Source organism: Musa acuminata, chromosome BXJ3-8 (genome assembly GCF_036884655.1).
Source record: "Musa acuminata AAA Group cultivar baxijiao chromosome BXJ3-8, Cavendish_Baxijiao_AAA, whole genome shotgun sequence".
In the NCBI taxonomy this organism is placed as follows: Eukaryota; Viridiplantae; Streptophyta; class Magnoliopsida; order Zingiberales; family Musaceae; genus Musa; species Musa acuminata.
Window position 1 is genome coordinate 48,255,470 of NC_088356.1, and position 27,308 is coordinate 48,282,777.

Below are 27,308 nucleotides of genomic sequence, written 5' to 3' on the forward strand. Positions count from 1 at the left end.
TCACAAGATCCTGGATTGACAGTATCAGAAAGGTTTTTTCTCTTGTTTTTCTCACCTTTATTTTCTTTTTCTTAAAGGTAGTCCAAAGATTCTTGGATGATCCTTGGGGTGTGTATCAGTCGTGGAAAAGCCTCCTTGCATGGTGTTAACTCAAAGAAGAGACCTGCTTGTGGTTATCAGCAGATAAGCAGGTCAGACTGCCTTCATAATAGCTCCACAAACATCTCTAATCACATGGCCTCACACATCAAAACCAACAGATACAACCAATCTGGTTAATTGGCATAGTTGCTTGCATTTTCCAGGACCCAAGACGGAGTAGAGTTTATAGTCACTAATCCTACTTGTCCAACATAATATGACCACATCAGTATTCAATCAAATCTACAAGTTATAAACATTCTACGAACTAGAAATGCATTGCAACAGACACCAGTCTCCCTGCACAATACCACTCAGAATATATGTCAAGACAAGCGCTGCACGACAAATTGCTGATCGACTAAAAGACAAGTCGGTGACAAAAAAAGGTGCATAATGATTGATTGCGGGCGACACAGAATCCAAATATACAAGTTCATGTGAATCCTAGAAGATTTAAAGAAGAGGAAAGTCGTACATTTTCCTGCCCTTAGAATGTTGACCTTGCTCATTTTCGATGGCCCAGAGAAATCTGTTTGCTAATATGGCACAAATTTCAACCAAAAGTTAGGATATTTCCCTGATAGATCAACAAATACATTGTTCAAAGCGGTTCAAGGTGAAAGCGGAGATGTGCATGAGATATACAGGGAGTGCAGAAGATCCTTAATAAGATAGACAAGCCAAAGATTCGGAGCAGAATCCAGGCATCAGATTAGCAGGAAGAACTCACAGTCATCCAGATTTGAATAGCAAAACAGCCTTCGAGTCAACGTAAAAATAAAGGAAGTGGTTGGTCTCATGTGTTACATATGATCCTGCAAAGGCAGAAGCCAGATTAGAAAGAATACTTTACACAGTAGAGAGAATTGTGATGAGACAATAACGAAAATAATTAATTCAGTGAAGGAAAAACAAGTGCCAATCTATCTGAATAACAGAAATTGCCAGATTGATTCATCATATTATATAGGCACTTCATAGGAGAATTTATGTCCATTATCTGTTTGATGTTGCTTTATTATGATTCACAGTTACGATAATTTCTTTTATATTACAAATGAGGGAAGCCAAAAGACCACACAAGGTTATCTTAAAGGATAGCACAATCCACACGCCCTACATCAAGAATGACCCTGGGAAGGAAAGAGAGAAGTTTTGTCAGACGGATGATTCATGTTAAATGCTTTTTGCATGTCAATTCAGTGGCATATTATGTACAATAAAAACAGTGTAACGAGGAATCCCAAAATGAATCGGGTCGGGTGAATTAGAGAATAGACAGACGTATGTTGGCATTCCATAGCTTTCTGAGACTGAATTAGGGGGCTATTATATTCGTTATATGGGTCTCTTTAAACAGGTCTTTAAAAGTTAAAACTAATCATAAAACGGACAGAAATGTCAACATATTGGATCAGACTAGCCAGTTCATTCCAATTCTCAGAGGCCAGGTCACTGTATCTTATTTAACCCTCATCCCCTCAGCTCCCCAAATAAAGAATCATTAACGACTAATTTCAAAAACTGTGATTGGAAATACAAATTTAAGATGTCACTCTTTTGTTATTTTCTAACATACAGCTTTATCCAGCATGATTATCCCTGTACGGAAAGAAAACATGTAAGACAGTAACCTTACTATTATCTCAATCAATTTTTGGATATTGACAAAATTGTGCAAATAAATTATAAGTTATAACTGAAAACCAGACTCAATACTGTTGTTCACAAGTCACTGTAACATCACAACATAGCGTAAACATGCCACATCTGAACAATGATGTCATGCAGAACCTGTATGTGGCAATTACCAAATGGAACAGAAAGTACTGCAGGAACAACTATGGCTACAGAAAGCTACTATGATCTACATGCCCCAGTGCACATGTGTAGCAACAAATTCTCTGTGGCCGCTGGTCCTAGAGATACAACATCTCCAGGTAATGTATGTCCTAATTGCTTCCACTGAATATACTCCATTCAAAATAAATGAAGCACATCAAAATGTGGCACAGGATTGAAAGATTTTTGGTGGCAAGGTAACATAGCAATCAAGAAATGCAGTAGACAAGGAGATAAAGTATTGGACAATTTTGATAATTTCCTCTGCTTGCAATAGAAACATAGGAAGTATGCATCTCATGAACACTTCTCTATTGTTAGGGGAATAGAAGATCTAACCTGCCAACAATTGCCATCAGAAAGCATAAATTTTGAAGTACCCTTTGTTAGAATAAAATTACCTGTATGATCATATTTTCATATGCAACACTAATAGGATAGTGATCCAAGATTTCCATGATATACTCAACAACTTACATAAACACAATTCAAAAATATATATCACACAGATAAACAGGTCACAGCAGTCTCACTTCATGTCACCTTATGCAGATGAAAAGGAAGTGACATAGGTGGTGGACGAGGCATTAGACTGTTGCAGAATAACTGAACTTTTTGATATCCAAAATTTAGACATATCACATACATATCTTCCAAAGGAAGCACATTTATAATTAGTCACTATGACTCAATTTCCAGTGGTGATATTGGTTACTAAGTCAAGATTAGGAAAATTGTCTCTCTATCTACTGAAGTAGGCCTATGACCAATGGCCCTCTCCAAACAGTGTAATTGCAAAAAGCCTCAAAAGCATTGGGGCCACCCCTCTTCATGGTTGACTTCCAATAGCTATTTTATTCTTGTTTCTGTTTAAGTGAAATCAGAGTAAAAATGTGAAAGTTACCAGTCAACCAAGCATGATAGCAAGTTTAAAAAATGTGTGATTTCTTCCCATTACCTACAAGAAATCTCATCTATATAACAAGCATCCACTTAACATTAAAAAGAAAATATCTTTACATCTGAAATAGAATTAGAAGAAACTTAACATATTAGGTCAAATATGTAATTAAAATATGTAAACAAAAGGAATTTCTTTATTGGCTAACCATCCAAATTCCTTTGATGACACAGGAAAACTGGGATTTGAGATTGGTAAAGATATAAGGAAAGAACATCGTAAGAGCATACATGAAAAAAACAGAGAGGTCTCCATAATGAAGAAATTAATGATTTTGAGCCACTAAACGATTGTCGTGGAAAAGAGTAGAGTGAGATAATTATTAGGGTGCACTTAGAGAATAGATACACATTTGAATATCAGTTCAAGTCAAATAATTATGTGAAAAAGGTTACATGGAATCCGTAAATACCTTAGATAGAATTTATTTATATAGGTAACAGGACAATCAGTCATATGATGAGAAAAAACATAAAACAACAAGTGACTTGGAGAGGTCAATGCACCAATCCAGTGACCCAATAGCAGGTCTACAGATTCTCTTACACTATGTGCTAATCCACGGAATATATTTTTACAAAATATTTTTATTTTCTTTTTTCCTTTGGAACAGAGGGGGTCTGCCCTTTGCATGCATCCGTATATCAGAAGAACCATGGTGCTATGCTGGTAAGCCGGAATATCTAAAAACATTGACTGCCGTCTACTAGAACTACAGAGGTAAAAACTGTTTTGGGAAATGTTCATGTGGTATGCAATCAAACCAAAATTGTTTGACAACTATACTCTGATACCTTACGGTCAACAAAACTTGTGTCTATCGATATAAGATGAGAGAAAAAACATATATTAAAAACACAATATCGAAGAAAGAATAGATTGTGCACAGAAAAACCAACAACATGAAATAAGGCGAGGCAAGTTCTTGGCCGAATATTTTCTAGTAAACTAGCAACAAGAAAGGTTCTGTAAAGCAACTATAAGCACTAACCTGCAGAAACCCATTAATGAAGCATTTATGGTTAAGTTAATTACTAGGATACAAATCATAAAAGATAGACATTCAGATGCTTGGTGCACTTAGTTGGAAGTTTAATTACGTCCAAAACAGCAAAATATTCAAACGCAAAAACTACTTCATGCTACAATTAACATGACTATGATACTGCAACATAACTCTCCGATAGTTGAGGTCCATCCACAGAACCACTGAAACTAAATAAGTACCTCTGACATCATCCATCCGCATCAGTCTACAACTTAGTATAATCTATGGAAGAAAACAATATCCCTTCGAAACCTCACCAGTCGATCAGCTATAACTACAAATCTTCGATGGATGTATCTCTATGAAGTAAAGCCCAAGTAGACCAAACAATACGAATCATGAAGCACTATAAATTGAAAAGAAAGAAAAAGAGAAACTGATATTTACGTCCGAAGGATAAGAACGAAGCGAAAAAAAGGAAAGCAAGGAAAGGATGGATACCGAAGTTGCGCCCGACGATGCAGTGCCAAGTTTGCCCATACTTCTTATCGAATTCCTTTTTGATGTATTCGGCGATTTCCTTCTCCAACCTGTGTTTCTCAAACGCCTATTTGCGCCAACACAAAGACGGAGAAACGAATCAAGGGAGAAACCAAAGATCGGTGAGCAAAGTTCTTCACGGATCGATGAAACGCAAACAAGGGGCTCAAGATCGAAGGAGGCGTACGGCGCGGGCGCAGTCGATCGCGTCGTTCCGCATCTTCTCGCTCATGTCGATGCTCTTCAGGACGATCTTGGGCGACGTCGCCGCCTGCGCCACCGCTCCTACGCCGCTCTTGCTCTCCTCCGCCATCGCGGCTCTCTGTCTCTGTGAATGGACGAGGAGAAATCAAAAAGAGCACGGCGAAGCTCCGAGCCAAGAATAGGGAGAGGGGCGGATGGGGGAAACCCGATGTAATCGTAAGGTAACTCTCACCGCAACTCGTTGATCGGGTGCCGCCGCCGAGTCTCGATCCAGATAATGCATAGACGAGGGAGGCGTCCCATTGGTTAAAGGCCGACGTGGCTTTCTTTTCAAGTTCCTTCTCTCGTGTCTGGTACCTCTCCCGAGACACAGGATCCCTCGCCGACGTCGTGCGGCAGCACACGCAGTTGTACCGACGTGGCGCTGATGTGGCTGATCATAGGCTCTCAATCAAGTGGGTCCCAGTTGGTGTCCCACGCGGTTCAATTTTGCGATAAGTGACGCCAGCGGGGAGCCGAGTCGGCACGCCAACGCAACTTTCTCAGTGCCACGAGCCTCCTCTCACAAGGATCGATTCCGTCTCGCCAATACGAAGGAGAGAGGCTCGGATGGAAGAACCTAAAAGCTCAGAAACATTGTTCTGAAATTATTTCTTGTTCTCATACGGATTGCAGCCAAGAAAAGATGTAAGCAACTCAAATACCTGTATGAAATGGTGCAGCTAAAGGTAGTGGGCTTCCCCTGATGCCAAAGAGAAATATAGGAAGGATTTGAATTCAATTCAGTGGACATTGGCTTTTCAATGTCCAACATGCAAGAAAGAGGAATGAATGCTGACGGTCATTCTGCATAGAAATCGTAAGAAAGAGGAAGGTCACATTGCAGAGGTTGCTGAGGGAATTGGGTACACATAGAAACTGTGTACATTTGCATTGAGGAGGTGAGATTACTGTACAATCTCTGAAGGAACTGAGGAATTACAGTGGCGACATGACTGCATCCCACAGTTGCTATTGAAGGTACAATAAAAGCTCCAAGCTTTAAAGGTGTCTGAACTCAGCGTTCGACCTCCATTAAGGTCTGCAGCAAAACTGTCAATGGCTTCTCTCATCTTCTCGAGGTTTGATGCCAAGTTGTTGAGCTGCAACCCATGTTTTGTGGAGACTGAGACGGAGCAGCAGGAGGTGGTCCTTATACAACAAGCAGGAATCATGGGGTCAGCAAGATCCATCATCACCATCATTACATGAAGCATGGATCAGGGACCAGTACTGATGCAACTCCCCAGGAAGGATTCCAGACTCCAATTTCTCGAGTTATCTTTGTGCATACATCACATCAAAAACTATGCTTCAAGTTGGCTTATTATCCTATCAAGGAGCAGTTCATATCTCTCTCTCTCTCTCTGTGTCTGTACTGCTGGCTTTAGATCAGGTTGTGGGCACAAGTGGCAATTAAATATTGGATGATGGGAACAGAAGTGGGCACCGATGGAGTTGGGGAATGAAGGAATCAATCTTCAGATCAGAAGAAATATCCAAAGACTCAAGTTTCTTATGTGATCAAAGTCTTCTTGGGATAGAGGGAATGGGTGTTGGGTTGGGGAGGGGAAAGCGGGTGGCTGCTGACCACCTCCTGTGGCTGTACTGGTGGCACGTGTATCTTCATCCCCATCGAGGTATATTTATTGCCTCCCCATGCCTCTGCTCCATGTTCCTTTGTCCCTGTCTTGATCTCCCCCCTTCAGTCACTTGCTCAAGAAATCCCTCTCGAGTCCCCTGTTCTCAGGTTCCCACACCGTTCGTTTCCTCAAGGTCATGCTTTGATGCTTGCAGGAGCTGTTGCCGAACACATGGAGGTGGAGTACCGGGAGGTGATCCAGAACTTGATATCTCTGATCTCTGCCAAGCTTCTTCTGCCATCATCTTGTTTGTGTGTCTTGCTTTCCTTTAGCTCTTGCTTTTTTTGATCCTTCCTTCTTTCACGGTGATGATGATGGCAGGAGTACATTAGGAACTCAAGAGGTGTGCGGCTCTTCACATGCAGATGGCTGCCCACTTCTTCTTCTTCACCGAAAGCCCTCGTCTTCCTCTGTCATGGTCGTCATGATCTCTTCATTCACAGGCTACTTGGTTGTCTTCGGTCCATACATAACATCATCTCATTCTTGGTTGCAGGATACGGCATGGAATGCAGTGGATTCATGAAAGGTGAGATCATCATATCCATCTTCCCAAGTTGAATGGAATGGGTTCTTTGGTGCATGCTGGGTGCTGTCCCCTTTCCCTGGACTCCATGACTGCAGCAAGTACTCTGTTCCAACTTCTTCAGAAGGCTAATAATTGCTTGTGCGGGCATGGAAGGTTGGGTATTAATTGCATGGACTTTCTTGTGAGAACCTGTGACTTTTGGAGAAAAGGCCAAAGCCAAAGTCATGTCCGCTAAGAACTTTAGGGTAAAACATGGAGGGCTTGGCCGGTTGGGGAAGGAGGATGGGGACATTTATTTTCTTTGCTTCTTCCCATGCCTTCTTCATTTACTTTATTTATTTCTTTTGATGTCATCATGTTTTCAACTTGATGTGCCATGAATTACTTCCTTCCATGCTACATTTTACTAATTAGATTTTAATAAAAATTATAAATAAAATTTTAAGTATTTTAAATTTAATTAAATATATAAATTTTTATAGATCTCAACAATGATAAAAAAATTCATATGATTTTTGTTATTGTTATTGTTATTGCTATTTCCTACTAATTAGTCATAAGCCATTGTTGTCTACTATAATCATCATTTATGTATTTGAAAATTTAGTTTTTTGAGTAGTGAAGCTAATTATGAGAATGTTAGTTAGCTTAGCTGATAATAAGTTGTGTCTTCACTACTTATGATGTGGAAAAATGAAAAGAATGATGATGATTATGACATCATAATGTTATATTTTAGCTTAGTATTGGCATTGTAGCAATGTATATGTTATCTTCAAGTGCCATTTTTAATGACTTATTTATGAGCATTTATAAAAACAGTCAGTTCCATGAGGCCATGTCACTTTCGATAATACACAACTCTTAATGGTTGTAGTTTGGTGAACAAACAAGAAAGCCACCTCTTCCAATCTATTCCAAGTAAACACACCACTAATTAGCAAAGGTTGAGAATTTATTATGCAGCTGCATTGCCCTCGAGGTGTGGCGTCTCGTCTCGGTCGTCTGATCGGGGACCGACTCCGGTCGACCGAACGATCGGACGACCACGAATGATTTGGTTCCATGTGGGGGCCCATGTAGTAATTGTGGTCGTCCTAGTTGTTGTTTGTTTGGGCTGGTGAGGCCCTCCAAGTATGGTTGGTTGGTGACTGAACAATGTTTGATGAGCAGGGAAATTAATGTGGTTAGATTTATGGAGGAGGATTGGGTCCATTGTGTGTGATCTGATGACAATGATTTATGATGGTGGTGTTAGGGTGCGGCACCAAGTTGGCGGCGGCCGGATTCGGCGTGTTCGGCCTCGATTATGAGGGACACGGGAGGTCGATGGGTGCCCGATGCTACATTAAAAAGTTCGATAATATCGTCGCCGATTGCGATTGGTTCTTCAAATCTGTTTGCGGTAAATTCTATGTTCTTAAGTCTTATGTTTATCATAATATTGGTATTCAACATGGAAAATGCTTCTTACATCTTTAACTTAAAGGTTGTGTGAAGGTGATATTGTCATTTCTTTGTGCGTACAGTTCTTTGTCATCTTAGACACTATTTATTGTTCTCACATGGATTGGTAGAAGTAAAGATGCCTTTGTCGATAAAAAGGGTTACTAGACATGCATGAATGCTAAATGTAACGTGTCTTGGCCAAACATGCACATCTCGAAACATGCGAATAAATCCTTTGAATTCATGGTGGCAAATAGAGACGTAGTATCGTCGCCGTCATCATCATCATCATCATATCACCATGTATCTTTGTGGTACAGGATCGTCGGAGAACCAAGACAAGTGTCGATTTTTGTATGGGGAGTCGATGGGTGGCGCGGTGGCGCTCCTCCTCCATCGGAAGGACCCGACTTTCTGGGATGGTGCGGTTCTCGTGGCGCCGATGTGTAAGGTGGTGATATGTAGAATATATATATATTTCTTTTACGAATGATAAATTATGAGGATATGATTTTATCGAATTTGTGATATGATAATATGATAAAGTCTTTATGATTGATATTCTACGAAGATTAACATACCTTATTACTGTGTTGCTTTACATTACGTGCAGATATCAGAGAAGGTGAAGCCTCATCCGGTGGTGGTCAATCTTCTAACTCGGATAGAGGAGATCATACCCAAATGGAAGATTGTTCCTACCAAGGACGTCATTGACTCTGCCTTCAAAGACCCAATCAAGCGTGAAGAGGTTATGTATTGACATTTCCATATGTTATATCTTAATACGAAATAATAATCTACTAACTATATATGTATATATATTATATGTAGATTAGGAACAACAAGTTGATCTACCAAGACAAGCCGCGGCTCAAGACCGCGCTGGAACTGCTTAGGACAAGCATGAACCTCGAGAGCAGCTTAACCATGGTATGCCTTCTTTTACCACCATAAACTTACCGCGGGTTTTCGGATACACTCAAGGCCGTTCCGGGAGTCGGTTACTGGCGGTGAGGTTACGCTGATCTGATGTCGTTGCTCGGGCGGCGGCGTCGGCCGCGGAAATGGCAGGTGACGCTGCCCTTCTTCGTGCTCCACGGGGAGGCCGACACGGTGACCGACCCGGAGGTAAGCCGAGCGCTGTACGAGCGGGCCGGGAGCAGCGACAAGACCATCAAGCTCTACCCGGGGATGTGGCACGGGCTGACCGCCGGGGAGCCCGACGACAACGTGGAGGCCGTGTTCGCCGACATCATCGCGTGGCTGGACCGTCGGAGCGTCTGCGGGGCGCACGACCGGGTCGATCGGTGGCAGATGAAGGCGAACGGGGACGTGTGGAACGCCAGCCCCGATTCGCCGGTGGGAGGGGGGCGGTGGTCGCGGCGACCCGGGAGGTTCCTCTGCGGGTGGAAGGGGCGGACGCAGCATCACTCTGCCATGTGAGAGAGATTGTCATGTGATGACGAACAAGAAATAACGATACCAACAACAATAATTATTAGTATTTTCAATTTTAGTAATTTGTCGAACAAATAGTGTGTTTTCGGTGCTTTACATAATGAAAATATCAATTTTGTAATTATAAATTCGAATATATATGTATATATCTTCAAATATATATATATAATAAGCTCAAACTGATAATTGCTATTATCCTTAGCTAATATAAATATTAAAAATAAATCCAAAATATTCTCATTAGTGTCACAAATTATGTTGTCTTTATTCCTTTTTCTATAGTTATTTATTGTTGCACATGGATAGTTATTTCAGCAGTAAGCCTGCCTAAATCTTTAAATAAGGATTCACAACATAAATAAATTGGATAAACCATTACCACACTAATTACTTAGATAAAAAAATAATTATGTTTATTTTGAAGTTCTGATAGAACAAAAATAGAACAGTTTATCACCAAGATATTGTTTAGCTCAAGAGTATTTTAAGTTTCATAAATGGTATCAACCAAATGACATGACAATTATTAGTAAAAGGAGTAGACACCCACTTACCAAAGTCAAATTTTGACATCTACATAGTGAATCTAATGATTGTGCCATCCAAAATGGCTTCTTCCCTGTTTACAAATGCATCATACATATATCTCAACTCATAGGCTTATCATGCAGTCTCCTGATATAGAGGCAAGATAAAAAAAACTGATAAACTACGTTAAACACTATATTAAATTCATATAACCACAATAAAAGGACAGCTGGTTCAATCTCTAAAAGAAGGAAGATAAAAAATTATGATGAAAAACACATAAAAGAGAGAGAGAGAGAGAGAGAGAGAAAAAGTGCATTGCAGCTAGCTCTCAGCCATCGGGCTACTGCAGTGCGAAGAATTTAAAAGAAAAAACATGCTGAATCATTAGGAATATCAATGAAATATAAGCTGATTTTCCATTGTGCTTCTGTATGGGCCTTTCATCTTTGCATAGGAATCGGGTTTGAGAGTCAGAACAGCAACATGAGCAATGTGTGTCTTAAGGAGATCCATTGTCCGTGATGGTGGCGGTGCCCGATGTGGTTAAATCAACTTCGGAGTGATCACCAAAAATACGCTTGCGGAAATCAGAGACCATAAGAGGGAGGCCCTCTCGTAGGGAGATCTTTGGTTCCCAGCCAAGCAGCTCTTTGGCGCGGGTGATATCAGGTTTGCGCTTGTGGGGATCATCTGCTGTGTTTGGTCGGAACTCTATCTTGGCATCAGGGTCGATCGTGTCCTGCACCACCTTTGCAAGCTCCAGCATGGTGAATTCTCCAGGGTTTCCCAGGTTGAATGGACCGACATGCTCACCCTCCATCAACTTAATCAGCCCCTCCACCTGCGTTTTGTGTTTAAAATTCAACTCAGGAAATCATAGGAAAATGTCAAAGCTACGTTCCATCTATTCCTTTAAGTCCCTCATATTTGAAAACACTTCAACAACTACTGGATCCTTTTTTCCTGAAAATAATTCTGGGGATACCACCTGCAACTCTAATATAAATGACATATCAAACAAACGGAAACAACTCTATCGGGATCAAAATACAAGGGATGCTGGGAACCTTGAGGATGCTGCCTAATCGATCGATGACGATATCGGAGTATGGTGTTACAAGTTCAACAAAAATTTTATTGCAAAAATGAGGTAAAATTTAGATAGAAAATGAAGTTTTACACTAAAATATTGGACTAATGATACCATGAACTAACTCAATGGAAAATCAGAGGCAATGAAGCAAAAAGAAGCATTGGCTAATTATCTACATCTAATAGTTTGGCCATATACATGAATGTAGTTGTTAGATATACAAATTCTCACTGGACCCATCCCTGCCAATTGCATGAACTTTGGGACCTACATGTCCGTATTGGTGGCACAGGTGACATTACAAACAGGAATGAAATATCCAAAGTTCCAGTGTTGCTAAGTTCGTTGGTAAACACAAATGTAAATCATTTATACCAAAAGTAAAATCCGAAAAACCATTTTAATTCACAGTTGCTAAAGTAGGAAGAAGGCCCTACCAGATCAGAGACATACTGGAAGCTCCTGGTTTGCTTTCCATCCCCATAAACAGTCAGAGCCTCCTTCCTCAAGGCCTACAAGAGATCATGTCAAAACTAGATGCCAATAACCTGTAACAAGATGGTGGAGGCTTGTAAACAATAAATTAAAATACAATCTGTAGCACACCTGGGCAACAAAATTGCTCACTACCCGGCCATCATCGATGCACATCCGAGGCCCGTAAGTGTTGAAGATGCGAGCAATTCTCACCTGTAAACAAGATTTTATGTTACTCTTCCAAAAGACTGGTTCAAAGAGATTAAGTCAACAACAAAGTTTTTGCATCATTGAGTTTGGTTAGAGATTGATGACCTCGACTTGGGCACCACGGTGGTAATCCATGGTCAAGGTCTCTGCGGTTCGCTTGCCCTCGTCATAGCAGCTCCTAACCCCTGCGGTTGTCAAGCATAAAAAAAACAACGTGAGCCATAAGATATCCCATGCTTTGTCCCACAAATGAAGAGAAGCAGACCTTGGAACTGGTCCATTCCAAAGTCCCAACCACCCCAAGACAAGCTGTTCCTTGCAAAAGCAAATCTGATGATGGAGTTGCCACCTCAGGAGGCATGCATTTGCAGTAGAAAACTTTCCAAAGGCAAACAGCTGGAGAGATGGATCATGAAAGAGATTGGTGGAAGGAGTCATACCAATGGGATTGACGTTGCCCCAGTATGTCTCAGTTTGTGGATGCTGCAGGGGATCACCATAGACCTCACTGGTACTGGTGAGGAGAAATCTGGCTCCTACTCTCTTGGCCAGGCCGAGCATGTTGAGAGTTCCCACCACGTTGGTCTTGTGCACCGACAGCACAGGAGCTAGATGAATCAAGGCATTCAACAAGCAAAACGTGATACTTCTTTTTTCCATCTGCTTCGTGTAGAAGATCTCACCCAACCATTAATCACCACTAATCAAACTGAAGAGTCCAAATCAAGCTAAATAGTATCAAGAGAAGTCATCTTGTTCGCTACAAGGAATCGAACTCGCACCAGAGTAACAGCAGATGTTGTTGAAAGCAACGAATCTTAATCAAAGACAAAGAAGTTGTGACTCTATTTACAGAAATCCTTAGGATTAACAGTCCACACCAAAAATTCTAAATTGAATCAAGATCAATAACCCATAAAGAGATCTTAATAAAAGATAGGAATTTGCAAATGCGAAGGAATAAAAAATCTGAATGGCGACAATAGAGGAAAAAAAATCGCAACTTTATGAGATTCTATGAAAGAAAACCGAAAACCGATTGCCGAGGAGCGATCTTTATCACAGAATTATACGACCAAATCGGAGAAGAAGTTGAGAAAAGGATATGATCGTCTTAACGGGGTTGAACTTGTAGTGGACAGGGGACGCCGGGCAGGCAAGGTGGTAGATCTGATCCACCTCCAGGAGAAGCGGCTCCACCACATCGTGGCGGATGAGCTCGAAATTGGGGTTCCCGAAGTGATGCACCAGGTTCTCCTTGCGCCCCGTGAAGAAATTGTCCACCACGATGACGCTGTCCCCCCGCTCGATCAAGCGGTCCACCAGGTGGCTACCCACAAACCCCGCGCCGCCAGTGACCACGACGCGGAGCCGCTTCCGCTTCAGACCCAGCGGCACCTTTGCCCCGACGAAGCCCCTCTCGAGCGCCGTCCGGTACCCGCCGTGCACCGCCGGCACGGAGAATTGCCGGGCGCGGTCAACCACGAGGCGGGAGTCGTAGCTGGAAGGCGTGGCGGAGGGGGGCGCGAAGGCGAAGAAGACGGAGACCAGAGCCATCCCGACGAGCACGAAAAGGAGGCGCTGCTCGCGGAGGAGGTAGCGGAACGGCCGCGCGAGCCAAACGACCCGCTTTTCCGGCCTCGGGGAGTACTCGCCGCCGTCCTCCGCCGGCGGGCCGTCGTGACCGCGGTAGATGAGCTCGGAGCCCATCGCGGATTAGAGGGATTGCGATACCGAAGGCTTACAGGGAGTCGTAAGCACAATGGCGACGAAGACGCGCTCTTCTCGAGGGGAGAGAAGGGAGGGGTATTTTGTATTGAGTTTGGAGCACCAAGGGCTTAAACGTAATTTTATCACTTCCGAAATGACTCTTTTGCCCTAAAAGGGCTTTCGATTGGTGCTTCCTGGAGCGAGCCGCGACGGCGTGTAATTTGTGAGACCCAACTGGGGCTTTCCTGTCTTTTCGAAATGTTTAATAGCTTCTTCCGATCGAATCATTAGATACGATGCCCCGATTAGGCCAAAAGTCCTCCTAATCCTTCTCATTGGAATATTATTACCAAAAAGCCTCGTTCGATGGTAAATAGAGTTGGGGGGATGGTTGCTTCACATGATCTGGTCAACTCATTACCCATTAATCCTTTGTTAAATAGAGTGCATTATTTGTCTAATTAGCGCATCAAGATCTAAATGATTTGATTAATGTCTTGACGTGTTTGATTAGGACTGATATTTGTATGCCTCCGTGGAAAAAGATTATCCAACTTCTCAATAATTTTTATTATTTTGTGGCCTTTATTATCTGTATTCCCACATCCACAGCTTTTTTATGGCGAATTTGCATCCATATTTGGGGCCTTATCTAATCATTTCACGAGGCTATCGAATCCTTCCAGCCATTGGTCGAATCTCTCCTCCTTGGCCTCTTCCTCCTCCTCCTCGGCATCGTCCAGCCCCAAATTCCCACCTTCCTCCACCTTCTCCTCTTCCGACTCATCGTCGTCATCGTCATCCAGCGACTCGATGTAAAACCCACGAAAGGAATTGGGTGAGCACGCATCCTCCCCGTCGTAGAGATCGATGCAGTCGTCCCAACGCCAGAGCCGGGGCCTGCATTCTGGCTCCTCGCTGATCGTGGCACGGACTTCATGCCCTCCGATGACCACGCAATGGCCCGAGTCGGCTTCGAGGGCCTCGACGGCGTCGCCGGAGTTAACGATCGGCACGATCTTCTCATTCACTTTGACCTCCTCCTCCGCGGTCTTCCATTCGTCGCTGTCCTCGTCATCCGCGTAGTCGTCCTCGTCCTCGTCCTCCCTGTTGGTGTCCTCCTCGTTGGTATAACAGCCGTCGGAGGCACGTTCGCGGGGAGGGGTGCAGGAGAGGGAGGAGTTGGTACCAACGTCCGACAGGCGGAGCCGGCGGTTGGCGATGAGGGTTTGGAGGACGTGATCAGCCCTTAGGGTTGTTCAGTCGACGGATTTGGGGGTGGCGTAGATGGATCCGGGAGGTGTCGCGGCTGGTTTATCTTAGAATTAACTCATCGGCTATTCTTTTAACGAACCCTAGGTTTGATAAGAAGAAATACAAAACAAAAAAAACAATATATTTTGGTAACCATATAAAATTAGGTTACAAATTAATACTAATGAAGCTTTTGATAAGCATTATCTGATCTACTGAGAGGATTTGTCTTTTGGTTGGGTGCAAAACTGCTAACAATAGAGGGAGAAGGAGGAATTTTTCTATTTGTGTTAGAAATCTATTTGAAGGTTCGAACAAGTTTGAGGCTTATAAAGTGATATGTGAATTTAGATATGTTGATGGATGTGCGAGTTGGTTAGCTATTTTTCTTAATGTAACGAGGTATAATAATGTATTTAGAGCTCAAAAAATAAAAGAGCAACAAGGATTACGCTATTTCATGATTCCTCCTTAAAAGATAAATATAAGGCTCCGTATCAAATCTCTACATCTTGAATGAATTTACTCGTCATATGATAATGATAAATATTATATGTTAATGATATTATCTTAATTAATGAGAATTTAGATGAAATTAATTATAAACTTATTGAGGCATGTCTTAGAAATTAAAAGTTTTAGATTAAATATAATTAAAACTTAATATATGAAATATAATCTTAGTGATTTTAGAAATAGATAAGTGGATATAGTTAAATTAGATGAATAAAATATTAAAAAAGATTTGAATATTTTAGATTAATTATTTAATAAGATTGAGAGATCGATAAAGATATTATTCATATAAAAAAATATAATGATTAATAAAAATATACCAGTATACCAGGGTGGACCGAACAGTTTTATATATTTTCTTCCTGTAGCACTGCTATAATATAATACTGTAGCACTGCTACAGGTTTCATCCGGTACCGGACGATCCGCATACCGATATACCGATATGTCGTTGGACTGGTACGTACCGAGCGGTACCATTCGGTATGGCATACCATGGTTTTAAGTTATTAGAAAAAATAAACAAATATTTTTATTCATGAAAATATATTTTTAGAATTAAATTAATTTAATGAAAATTATAAAATTATTTTGAATTTAACTAAATATATGATTTTTTTTATCTATTTGAATGATATATATAGTTGATCCCAAATAATTAAGAATTTTCAATACTAGCAAGGATATATATGTAAGAAGGCCATTGAAGACCGTCTATTTTATCTCTCCGGCCGCCGCCTCCGTCTGCGCCTACCTCTTTTCCCATTCTCGCTGGAACCCTTTCGCCGTCGTCGCACGAGATCCTACGGGTGGCGTCCGCATCCGCTATTAGACCTCCTCAGTCATTGTGGAATCAGTCCTCTCTTCCTTGTGGATAAGTATAGCCCGGCTTGTATGATTCCCCAATTCGTTTATTAGATTAGACCGTGCAAGCTAGAGCTCGGTAAGTGTTGGATCGTGTTTTATACCAAATAATATTTCTTAGCACTGGATCTTTATCTTTTATTTCAGATTCAACATGGGGTATCATCGATAGGGATCTTTGTTGCGAACAAGGAAAAAGTAGTTGACCTAGAACTTCTAATGAGATCCTTTATGTGTTGCAGAGGTATATACGGTCCGAGGATATGGATAAATTGTTTCAATTTGGAAGAAAGGCTTGGTTTCTGGTGAGAGTCCTCTCAGGGTATGAAGAAAGAAGAATCCGAGCATATAGATTGCACCTCCAAAAGCGAATCGAGCAGGTTTTTTGACATTTTTCGGTTGCTTAAGCACTAGTCATTGCCGGTGATGTTTCTGGTTGTTGTTTTTGTTGCATATATTATATACGGCTCCATTTGATTAACAGTAGTAATTTGATCTAACTTACTTTTCAGGAATGATCAGATTTTGCATGTTTACGTTTTAGGATGTGCTTTGGCAAGTTTGGCAGGTGTACGCATGTCATCACTGCCAGGTTAAAATCATCTTGATTTAAGCACAGCTGCATAGGAGACCAATATGGCGGCCTGTCAATTAAGTGATACAAGTATTTGGCTTACCAAACCTACATATATCCAAATTTCAAGTTTCACGGTGGACTTAGACTTGTACTGGTTTCCCAAATATCCATCGCATTCACAGATTCTCAGTGATTTTCTGCTCAAGTAATGGCTGATGGTATGACATAATTCTCATCAGAAGTCATATACTGGGATGGCAGAGTAGAGTTATTTGGAGGATGTAACATAGATGGATTTTCATCTTCTTCAATCTTTTCGCTACCTATACATACGCTCTTAGTGTAGTCAAGAGCCATTTTTCAACCTGAGTTGCACCACCTGCCAGTGGTTTTTAAAGAATGCTTCATAAGTTCATATGACTTTGCAACCTTAACTCTTCATTTATTTGACTAGTTTCATTAAGCAAGATGCTGAAGGTGTAGAAATAGAAATTTTAAATATGCTATACAAGGATCTGGGGCCCATTTGGAGTTGTATGATTGATTCTCAACCTACTTTGATATGAATAACTAACAGTAGTGGAATTCTCTTATTGGATCATTGTAGTTTTTCTATAGATTTACTTGTTCCATAATGCTTATGATCTATTATATTATCCAGGCGCAAGCTAGGAAGGCAGATCTGAGAACAATTCCAGAGCAGGTCATCCTGTCAGAAGTTCGGCGCATGGTTGAGCAGATGCAAGCACTCAATCGTCAGCTGGTAGAAACTGTAAGTCATACTTTGACATATTTATCCTTTATTCCTTTTGATATTCGAATGCATTTAAACATCTCTTCCAATGCATGATTCATCAAGGGAAGTTTTCAACTTCACATATGCTCAAGAATTATGTTCTGTTGCAAAGTGTTCATGTATTTAGTAATGTTTATTGATCATACATTTGAAAGAGAAAGAATAACCACTACTAGAAACAAGTATCCTTAAGTCATAGGAAACATCAGAGATTTGCTGTATTTTCTTTTTTCTTGAGCAATTATTTTTCTAACCATTTATCACATGCCTCTCTCGCCTACCTTTGTCATGTGATCTGAGGCAGTGATGAGGTCCATGCAGGACCTATCTGTTGAGTCATTTGCTACATCCAATCACAAGGTTGGTGGGCAAGGCAGGTGGGTTAAAAAACACGTTGGAAAAGTATTTTTTGTTTTCCGCTCTATAGTATACTCTAGCACAATGGTCATGGCGTAGGTTTCTAGTTCTAGAGTTTCAATAATACGTCTGAGATAGCAGCTGTGTTGGATGGCATGCCTGGAAGCATTCATTTAGGCATCATGTGAAAACTGACTAAAATGCTTATTATATTAGATGAATTTTCCTGAAAATGCATTTGTTGATAGCTTTGGTGATAAAATATTCTTACAATGGGCTTCTGGTGCATCTGAAGTTCTTTTCAGATACAATGCTATCAAAAAGTTATTGTCCACCTGTGACCTGATAGTATATTAGTTCAAGAAGCAATTATTACACGATGTTACTGATTGATCTCACTTCACTTTGATAAAATAATTGTGGTTGGAAATATTTTTGTTAGATTAACACCTTTGAAGCTACAAATAAATGATAGCAATAAATTTTTACCATAATATTTTTCTTCTATAATTTCAAAGATCCTAGAAATGTAGATTTCAAAGATCTTTGAACCATTATGATTTCTTCATGGATCATTTTTTAAAAAAATCCATATGGGCTTGAGGTTTTGGTCTATGCAGTAGATGCCAATGGATACAGTTTAGCTGTAGTTTATTTTCATTTTTAGTGGTCATTGACTATGTTCTTTGGACAAGATTATAATCCCTCCGGTTCCGGTTGCTGTCTTTATGTAGGAATTTTTTAATAGTCTTGTTTTCTGTTTTAGATTTAATTTAGGTCCTAAAGAGTATTCAAAGTTGTTGGTCAGTGCTCTATATGTAACTCTATTTAGCAGCCTTTAGTTCCAAAAAGAGTCATAGTGATAGTAGTACTCAAATTTATCTTAAGTGATGTTCAGCTAAGATGCATTAAGAAGTTTATTGTGCTGATTGATGGATATTGTAATCGGACATAAAAGGGGTTTACTTCATGAAATATCTGACTTTTATATGTGACTTTGAGGATACGAGACAGACCCTTTTCCTTTTTCTCTTTATTTTTCTTAGTTTACCTTAGCCCCATTCTAAATTCATTTTGCTTTGGGGAATTGAACAAGCTGTAGGCCCCTTCATTTCACCTACATAAGATGCGTAAGTGTCTGGATAGTTTCCATCTGGAGAATTAGTCTAGGCTACCATCATTCATTCAAATGTAAGTCTCATCTAAAGATTAATAAGTCATGTTGCTGCAACTGGATTAGATACTTAATGCTGCAGTACATACTACACTGTGATTACAAATGCACATGATAAACAACTTGAATATATCTTATTTAAAGTTGAAAAATAGTAAGCAGCAACAGTTCTGATAAACCGAAAACATATGATGGAAAAAGACAGGCATATAATGGCACATAGGTTTTAGGTATATGACACAGGTGTAGGTGCATATAGCTTATTAATTTCCAGACAGTACGTAATGACAAACCATTGAACAATAAGATAGCCCTAGAGGATGGACTAAAGTTGACAAGATGAATCGATAAATCTCATGCCTGGAGAACTCGCATGGATTTACCTAAGCATGCATACATGTTCTTATATATATTTCTGCCTTGTATTTTTCTGTTGGTTGATTATGATACTGAGCTGCCGAAAGAAGGAATGCTAAATTCATTAAGAATAGCTAATATTCATTGCTTCTCTCGGTTGGATGGTAGAAGCTATAATCCTTGTTAAAATGTCTCTTTTGTAGGAAGCCGCGATAGAAGAGTACTTCAAACCAATTGACAAGAGTGCGGAGATCATCATGAATATGCAACTTCAGAAAGACGAAAAGCAAGCCAAAGAAATGTTGAAGGTAATGCAGGAGCAGGCGATGATACAGAGAGAAATGGAACAGAAGAAACTCGAAGTCAACAGTACTAATGTCAGCCAACCTGCACCAGAAAAGGAATCTATGCCTTCAAACCAAGAACATCTCAAGTAATCCTCTACCATTTTCAGCACAAACTGTGGCTTAAATCAGTGGCACGTTTGCTGTTGCTGATTTGGTTGATCAATAATACGTTAATGGCTGTGTGAGAAACTGCACACAGCCATACAACATTTGATGTCGTTGTATCAATTTTGGCTGTTGCTGAGCAGTAAGTAGCATGTCCAAAAAAAAGTTGTCGACCCTTGTGAGCAATTGGAAGAACGAGGAAATCTGATCTCTAAAAGAATCGCTGGCTTGTTAAGCAAATCAAGCAAATTCCAGCTGATGTCAGGCTGAACAAGGAGCCTATGCATCTAAAGTAATTGGGTGAGGCTGGACATCTTAACATATTTGACTTGGTCGATGAGATGAAGATCCAAACTAGTGTAGTTGGAACCTGATGATGATCGTTTAGATATATTTGTCATGCTTGAATGATTTCAGAGAAACAAGTGATGTCTAAGACATGCCAATTCATGTCATTCACATCATGGAATTTTAGTGACTGTAGAGGGCTGGAACTCTGTTCGTCTTTTCTAAGATTTATCTTTGAAATCCAGTTGGTAAGTACTTGGGGAGTATAATAATCTTTTTACCAGTTGTAACTTCAATGAGAATAAAATATATTTTTTGTACTACCTAATTGATTAGAGTTTGAGTAGTAAAAGTAAATCTCTTCAATATCAATGATAAGGTTGTGTACATTTGTCCTTCTCAATCCCATATTTTACTTTGAAGGATAAATTCGCTTAAAGACACCACACAACCTACTTTGCTATTGACTTGGATGGATTTGTGTGTGAAGTGTAGACCACTTTGCTACTATTAAAGGTGATTGTGGGGACAAAAAGTTCAGTGTCTTTTTCTCTGTGTGATCCTTAAATTAGTACATTCATATCCATTTCACAGTGGCCATGGCAACCATAAAGTTCCTGGGGGCTCTTCTGGCATAGAGGTCCACTGGTACCAACTCTGCTCTTGTCAGAATAGGTTTTCAGAAAAAAAGAAGAGAAACTTTCCAAATCATTGAACTCCTACGGTACATATCTGCTTGACTCTCATGACAAATTCAATAACGAACAAATCATGAGATCTTGCAATGTTGGAATAAGGAGCAAGAAATCATATTTGTGTATGAAATCATAGTGCAGTTGACTGTGCAGCCACTTTATCTTAGGCTTTTCATAACTCATGCATAGTTTTGTTGACTTTTTCCTCTTGTAATCTCACTTGATCACTGCACATTCATCATTATCAACTTCTGGTGGTAGAGAGACTGCATGACCATAACACAGACCAACAGATCTAAGAAAACAGATGTAGAACAAGTGCCATTGTTAGTGATAGGGCCACCTTTCAAGTTCACCAGCCATCCATCCAATGATGGCTACAGCAGTGGTGCCACTGCAACATTGGCTCCACAAAGCTCTATTACTACTTACCTGCATCACATTCATGCCATCTTAAAGCTGCAGAGAGGAATTATTCTTCTGTGTGGAAGAAGTGTAGCAGAGGCCTGTTCTTAGCTTCAGTTTTACCCTCCTGAAGTGACTGGTAGGTAGAAAAGGAGGGAATAGAGATGCCTGAACCACCAAACAGACGCATACATTCCAAATGTGCAGTAAAAGAAGATGCCAGGGAGAAAGAACATTCAGATCCAGCAAGAACACATCTAATTGCCTTGAAACTTTATGCTGACAACATGATGAGTTAGGTGGAAGGGGAAATCTCAGCCAGAGAAAGAGGTGAGTTGTCAGATCTGCAAGGTGTATCTAATATGCCATAATGGTCTCCATCATATGGAAATGAAATGCTATCTGCAATTTTTCAGTGCTCACAAAGTTGATTTAGCAGATAAGATTTGCCTGTCACCAATTAGCAGCAGCTCATAAACATCCAAACCTTACACAGTACACTCTTCTTAGTAAGATCAAGTTCTTAAGATCCATGACACATGTAGTGACACAAGCAGGCAAACTTTGACATCTGCTCCTCTTTGTTCTCATGCTTAACATGAGAAAGTAGATCCCAAGAAACAAAGATCATGGCCTGTTTGTCAATTTAAATTAGTCATATAGCAATCTTGACTGTAAGACACAGATCATAGTGAGTGCTGACTGGTGTCAGACATATTATTGGCCCTCCCTCCTTAATCTCTCATCTGCAAGTCTCATGTAGCTATCTAAAACCCTGTTTAGGAACAGTACAACAGGTTAGCAGTCTCCTCTAATTGTAGTTTATTAACCAATATAAAACAGAGAGATTAGGAGAGCGACAAAACAAGACAAGCAGAGGAGTTGAGACTGACAGCTGTTAGCTTTGGGCTAAGCTTATAATTAGAGCTAATGATACAAGGACAAAGCAGCGGGGGAGGAACAGCGGCAAGGGGTGCAATCCCTGCGCCCGAGGGCGGGAATAGTGCCGGCGCCGATTTGAAAGAGTTTAGGAAAACGGGAGTGATCCTCGGAAACGAAGTGGAGTAGAGCTGCGGAGTGTCGCCAAGGACGCTACTTTCCTCTCCCAATCGCATGCGCTGCCTCGGAGAGGTGAGTTTAGCCTCTGCATGAAGGAAAGATCTCGAATCTGGGGAAGAAAACGACGCGATCGAGAACACTTCAGGAAAACAGAGAGTAAATATCGAGAACCCACGACGATTTCGTGCCCTACTTTTTTCTTGCGTGCTCTCTCGTCCATTCTGAACGTGACTATATTGGTCCCGAAAGACGACATTTTGGGATGATGTGCAGGTTTCCTCAGGCTTGATCATCATCTCTCTTGGATTTTATCTTTACTTTCCGATGGATTGTTTGCTTTTCCTTGTATTGTGATTCTATCATGTGTAGAAAAGATGCGATCTTGGATGATTCTGGCATTTACTCTCAAGTCGTTAGATACGAGTGTCAAGAAAGTTTGAACTTTTGGGCAATTAAATTCATGGATGTTAATGTTTGATTCTTCTGAGCCGCATTTTGCGACGTATATTGTAGTTTCCATGTTCGAATCTTTGAGCAGCACTTCTTTCTGTTCGCAGGAGTCATGTGTTTAAATTTCTAGGGATTTGGAGCTACTACAGAATTGGGAAGGTGGCATTCAGACATGGTTGATTAGACGGTTGACATCGTAGAATGGATCGCCGGAGTTGGCTCTGGAGGCGGAAGTCATCGGAGAAGAGCCCCGGAGAGACCGAGAGTTCGACATCTGTATCCTCTCATTCTGAGAGGTACTCGGACGACCAGGTTTGTCGTCTGCTGCCCTCTTTGATTCTTCTTCTAGTTTTTCTTTCAGTTTACGGATTTCCGAACTCTGTAGATGATGAAGGAATCCAGAATAGTGCCTGAAGTAAATATTGCATTGTAGATCTTCCTTGTGAACAGGGAAAGGTTTGTATCATCATGAAGGCAAACTCAATATGAGAGTGCTATGAAATTATTGTGATTTGGATCTTAGAGGATCTTATTGTTCCTTTGACAGCTGACTCAAAAATTCAGAATAGACTGATTGCAGCATATAATCATTAGTAATTCTTGGAAAAGAGAATTTGTTCACCATTGATGAGGTCACTTTTTCCCCGCAAGACTAATCGCGATCGATCATCAAGCTGTTACAAAGCTTTTCTAACATTTTTCTGCTGTTAGGAAACTCATGTAATTTGGCCTACCGATCTGTGACTGAACACTCTCATCTCGAGCTTTAGCTGAAGAGCTTAGATTTTGTTAGCCGGGCCAAGTTCAAGCAACCTAGGGCTAGTAGGTATGTTGGTTGAAGTCTCAAAATTAGGATGAAAGATGTCGAGGAATTTCTTCATACTCTCTACATAAATGTTTTTGCAAATCCAACCGACTAGATTATTCATATGTGCTTCGGAAAACTAAGGATTTGTGTGCTTGGGGATAAATCTCAAAGTAATAATTTGTTATGTTATTGTAAAACAGGAGCTATCGAGGGCTTCTCCGAATGATGCTTCAGTCAGCCAAGCGCAGTCGCGAGAGGTTTTATGCAATGCCTCTGATGGTGAAGTTCATGAAACTGTGAAGAGATTGACAGAGAAACTATCAGTTGCTCTTCTGAAGATAAGTGCCAAAGAGGATCTTGTCAAGCAGCATGCTAAAGTTGCAGAAGAAGCTGTTTCAGGTAATTGGCTCTAGATCTAGCAGTCCCTTGAAGTAAGAAGAGCTACTGCTGTAGATTTGAAGAGGTTAAGATAAATGACATAGTGAACTACTAGCACATAAATTAAGAATGCCTCCTTAAAACAGATATCTATTGATTCAGGTTTACAGAAAGATCAACCATGCTTTTTGCAATATTTTATGCCTGCTTAAGAATGCTAATCAAGATACAAAACTTATGCACATCATACAGGGATAGGCTAGACTTAGTTCTGTACTCCTTGCTTTTCTCCCATAGTCGCACTCTCATTTTATGTTAGGAAAGGTTTACTCTTAGCATATACCGATGTCTTAGTTCCCTTAATCGTGGTTTTAAAGTTTTAAAGAGTTGTTTTCAATTTTTATTTTCTAGTTTGACAATGAAGCAGGTGTTGTGACATGTTTTGCGATCTAATGACATTAGCTTTTCTCTATGCATAATCTCTAACTCTATAATGAATAAACTAGTTGATACCTAATGATACGAAGTTATGGCAACCTTTGGCATCAAGACTATACGAGTCACTGAGCATGTTTTCGATCTCTTCCTTATTATAAGAACAAACAAATGAGCACATCCATCACTGAGCATGTTTTACGAGATCGAAGCACATCAACAACTAAGTTTACTGATATCTCACTGATTCGTACTCTGAACTATGAAATTTGATAGGTTGGGAACAGGCGGAAGCCGAAGTTGTAGCCCTGAAGCAGCAGCTTCAGACCACACTCCAGAAGAACTCTGCCCTTGAAGATAAAATTAGCCAACTGGATGGAGCACTCAAGGAGTGTGTCAGGCAGCTCCATCAATCGAGAGAAGAGGAGGAGGAGAAAGTTCGTTATTCCATATCCGAGAAGACACAAATGTGGGGATCTGAGAAGCATGTGCTTGAGAAACAACTTGTGGAACTCACAGCACAGCTTGAAGCTGCAAAGACCAAAGCTGGAACATTTGATCATGGATTGAAAGCAAGACTTGAAGCTGTTGAGAAAGAAAACATGGCTCTGAAGACTGAGCTCCGCTCTCAATCTGAAGATATCCAGGTTTTATTGTTGGAGAGGGAGCTAAGCAATAAAGCAGCAGAAACAGCTAGCAAGCAGCACTTAGAGAGCATAAAAAAGGTCACTAAGCTTGAAGCTGAATGTAGTAGGTTGCAGATTGCAAACCGTAGATCATCTTCTGCAAGTGTTCACAAGCCCATTTCAAGCTTAGCTTGCGTGGAATCTCTCACTGACAGTCAATCAGATAGCGGGGAGCGGTCCCTCGGTGGTATAGATAACGGACCTGGATGCTCAGATTCATGGGCATCTGCATTAATTGCTGAGCTTGATCAGTTCAAGAGTGAGAAGGCAGATTCAAGGATCCTCACCAGATGTCCTGTAGAGATTGAGCTCATGGATGATTTCCTTGAGATGGAGAAACTCGTTGCTTTGCCTGAGACTGATCCTGAAAATTCTGATCTTGAACCAGAAGCTGATTCCAACCAACTTGTTAGGAGATATAACCTCCTAGAAGTTGACAAAGAGTTCATGCATCATATGTTGATCGAACTAGAAGAAAAGGTTGAGAGACTGGAACATGAGAAAGCAGAACTGGAGATAGCTTCGACTGAATCATGTAATCGGCTCGAGGCATCTCGCAGTCTGGTGACAGCAGCTGAGAGCAAAGTGGTTGAACTGCAAACCAAACTGGACATGGAGAATGAATCAAAACAAACTGCCATGAGCGAGTTTATGGACTTGGAGGGAAAGAGGAAGGAATTGGAGACTCAGCTGGAGTCAGCGTACTTGGAAAATGGAAAACTTTGCGAGAAGGTATCTTTGTTGGAAGAAAGTTCTAAATCTGAGAGGGAATCATCTTTCGAACTCAAAGCTTCAATAGATAATACTGAGGCTGCTAGAGAGGCACTGAACTCTCAGCTAGAATCAGCTCATTCACAACTTAGCAGCCTAAATGAGACTATTGGAGTATTAGAACAACAGGTAAAGGAGGAACGGGCATTTTCTTCAGAGTTGGCATCAAAAGTGAAGGCGTTGGAGTCTCAGCTTGAACACGCACATTCCGAAGCAAGTAAGCTACAGGAGAAGGTTAACTTTTGGGAACTGAAAGCAGAGGAGGAGACTAAATTATCTGCAGAAATTGCAATTAAACTAGAAGCTACAGAGGCAGCAAGAAAGAAACTGGAGCTTGAGCTTCAATCAGCACATGAGTTTGCCACTAAAGCAGAGGCTATAGAAGCAGCAAAAAAGGCACTAGAAATTCAACTTGATTCAGCACTCGGAGAAACCGGGAAGCTGAGCGATAAGGTGGCTTTGTGTGAAGCAAAAATTGATGAGGAAAGAGCCCTTTCTGCAGAATTTGCAGCTAAGTGTCATAAATTGGAGGCTGATTTGTCGAAGATCAAGCAAGAAGCTCATCTCCGGAGAGCTGCAAACCCCAATCCAGAACTGAAGATAAAACAGGTGAATCATTTGTTCACTTACTATATGCAGGTTAAAGCTGTACCTCATTAACTAACTAGTAGATGTTATCATGTTATGTGTAGCAGGAGAAAGAACTTGCTGTGGCTGCTGGGAAATTGGAAGAATGCCAGAAGACGATAGCCTCTTTGAACCGGCAGTTGAAATCATTGACAGATTTGGATGACTTCATGCTTGGAGCTGAGAAGCTGGAACATGATGGAAGCTTGCAAGATCCTGGTGGTAGCAAAGCCAAAGATTTCCACCACAATGACTCATCAGAGGTAGAAGGCAGTTGTACTCTTCCTGATGGAAAAGAAAGCATCCCCCTCCAGTCTTCTTTCTATTTGCTTTCATCTTCATCCTCGAGTTTGTCTGGGTTTGTGAGATCATTACCTCACAGTAGGAGCATCAGTCATTAGAAACAACAGGAAACAAAGATGTTGGTGTTCGGTGTGTTGCTATCAGAGGATTGTTCTGTTTGGCACAAGTCATCTAATAACTTCATACTGATGTCTTAACTGAAAAATATGAGAGATAACCATATCATAGTTATAAA

The 27,308-nt window shown here is 40.8% G+C and overlaps 5 protein-coding genes across 11 annotated transcripts; 3 read left to right on the forward strand and 2 right to left on the reverse strand.

The window, feature by feature from the left end:
• Positions 1–695: 695 nt before the first annotated feature.
• On the reverse strand, positions 696–4,851 carry LOC135644113 (uncharacterized). Its single transcript, XM_065161568.1, has 3 exons — positions 4,663–4,851; positions 4,437–4,542; positions 696–959 (listed from the first exon to the last, which is right to left on the reverse strand). Exons 1-3 carry the CDS (start codon positions 4,786–4,788, stop codon positions 877–879), a joined length of 315 nt encoding a protein of 104 aa, XP_065017640.1. The 5' UTR covers positions 4,789–4,851; the 3' UTR covers positions 696–876.
• A 1,396-nt stretch (positions 4,852–6,247) lies between these two features.
• On the forward strand, positions 6,248–9,921 carry LOC135645397 (caffeoylshikimate esterase-like). Of its 2 annotated transcripts, XM_065163732.1 has the most exons (9): positions 6,248–6,358; positions 6,516–6,553; positions 6,683–6,779; positions 6,858–6,890; positions 8,149–8,295; positions 8,660–8,790; positions 8,953–9,090; positions 9,174–9,272; positions 9,414–9,921. In XM_065163732.1, the coding sequence occupies exons 1-9, from the start codon at positions 6,268–6,270 to the stop codon at positions 9,783–9,785; spliced, it is 1,146 nt and encodes a 381-aa protein (XP_065019804.1). In that variant the 5' UTR covers positions 6,248–6,267; the 3' UTR covers positions 9,786–9,921. The 2 variants fall into 2 exon arrangements, with proteins under 2 accessions (XP_065019804.1, XP_065019805.1); XM_065163733.1 differs by lacking the exon at positions 6,248–6,358 and having other exon boundaries at positions 6,392–6,612; positions 6,694–6,779.
• A 589-nt stretch (positions 9,922–10,510) lies between these two features.
• On the reverse strand, positions 10,511–13,899 carry LOC135645398 (UDP-glucuronic acid decarboxylase 2-like). Its single transcript, XM_065163734.1, has 6 exons — positions 13,219–13,899; positions 12,552–12,699; positions 12,217–12,296; positions 12,031–12,114; positions 11,862–11,936; positions 10,511–11,172 (listed from the first exon to the last, which is right to left on the reverse strand). The coding sequence occupies exons 1-6, from the start codon at positions 13,819–13,821 to the stop codon at positions 10,831–10,833; spliced, it is 1,332 nt and encodes a 443-aa protein (XP_065019806.1). The 5' UTR covers positions 13,822–13,899; the 3' UTR covers positions 10,511–10,830.
• Positions 13,900–14,508: 609 nt separating this feature from the next.
• LOC135644348 (uncharacterized) lies at positions 14,509–20,388 on the forward strand. Of its 3 annotated transcripts, none has more exons than XM_065161840.1 (4): positions 14,509–14,659; positions 16,698–16,835; positions 17,694–17,804; positions 19,920–20,388. In XM_065161840.1, exons 2-4 carry the CDS (start codon positions 16,719–16,721, stop codon positions 20,151–20,153), a joined length of 462 nt encoding a protein of 153 aa, XP_065017912.1. In that variant the 5' UTR covers positions 14,509–14,659; positions 16,698–16,718; the 3' UTR covers positions 20,154–20,388. The 3 variants fall into 3 exon arrangements, with proteins under 3 accessions (XP_065017912.1, XP_065017910.1, XP_065017911.1); XM_065161838.1 differs by lacking the exon at positions 14,509–14,659 and adding an exon at positions 16,296–16,534; XM_065161839.1 differs by lacking the exon at positions 14,509–14,659 and adding an exon at positions 16,304–16,469.
• A 2,091-nt stretch (positions 20,389–22,479) lies between these two features.
• LOC103995883 (filament-like plant protein 3) lies at positions 22,480–27,278 on the forward strand. Of its 4 annotated transcripts, none has more exons than XM_018830878.2 (5): positions 22,480–22,888; positions 23,173–23,377; positions 24,074–24,272; positions 24,963–26,752; positions 26,836–27,278. In XM_018830878.2, exons 2-5 carry the CDS (start codon positions 23,267–23,269, stop codon positions 27,169–27,171), a joined length of 2,436 nt encoding a protein of 811 aa, XP_018686423.1. In that variant the 5' UTR covers positions 22,480–22,888; positions 23,173–23,266; the 3' UTR covers positions 27,172–27,278. The 4 variants fall into 4 exon arrangements, with proteins under 4 accessions (XP_018686423.1, XP_009414888.1, XP_009414889.1 ...); XM_009416613.3 differs by having other exon boundaries at positions 22,480–22,771; XM_009416614.3 differs by having other exon boundaries at positions 22,480–22,687.
• The last annotated feature ends 30 nt before the right edge of the window (positions 27,279–27,308 follow it).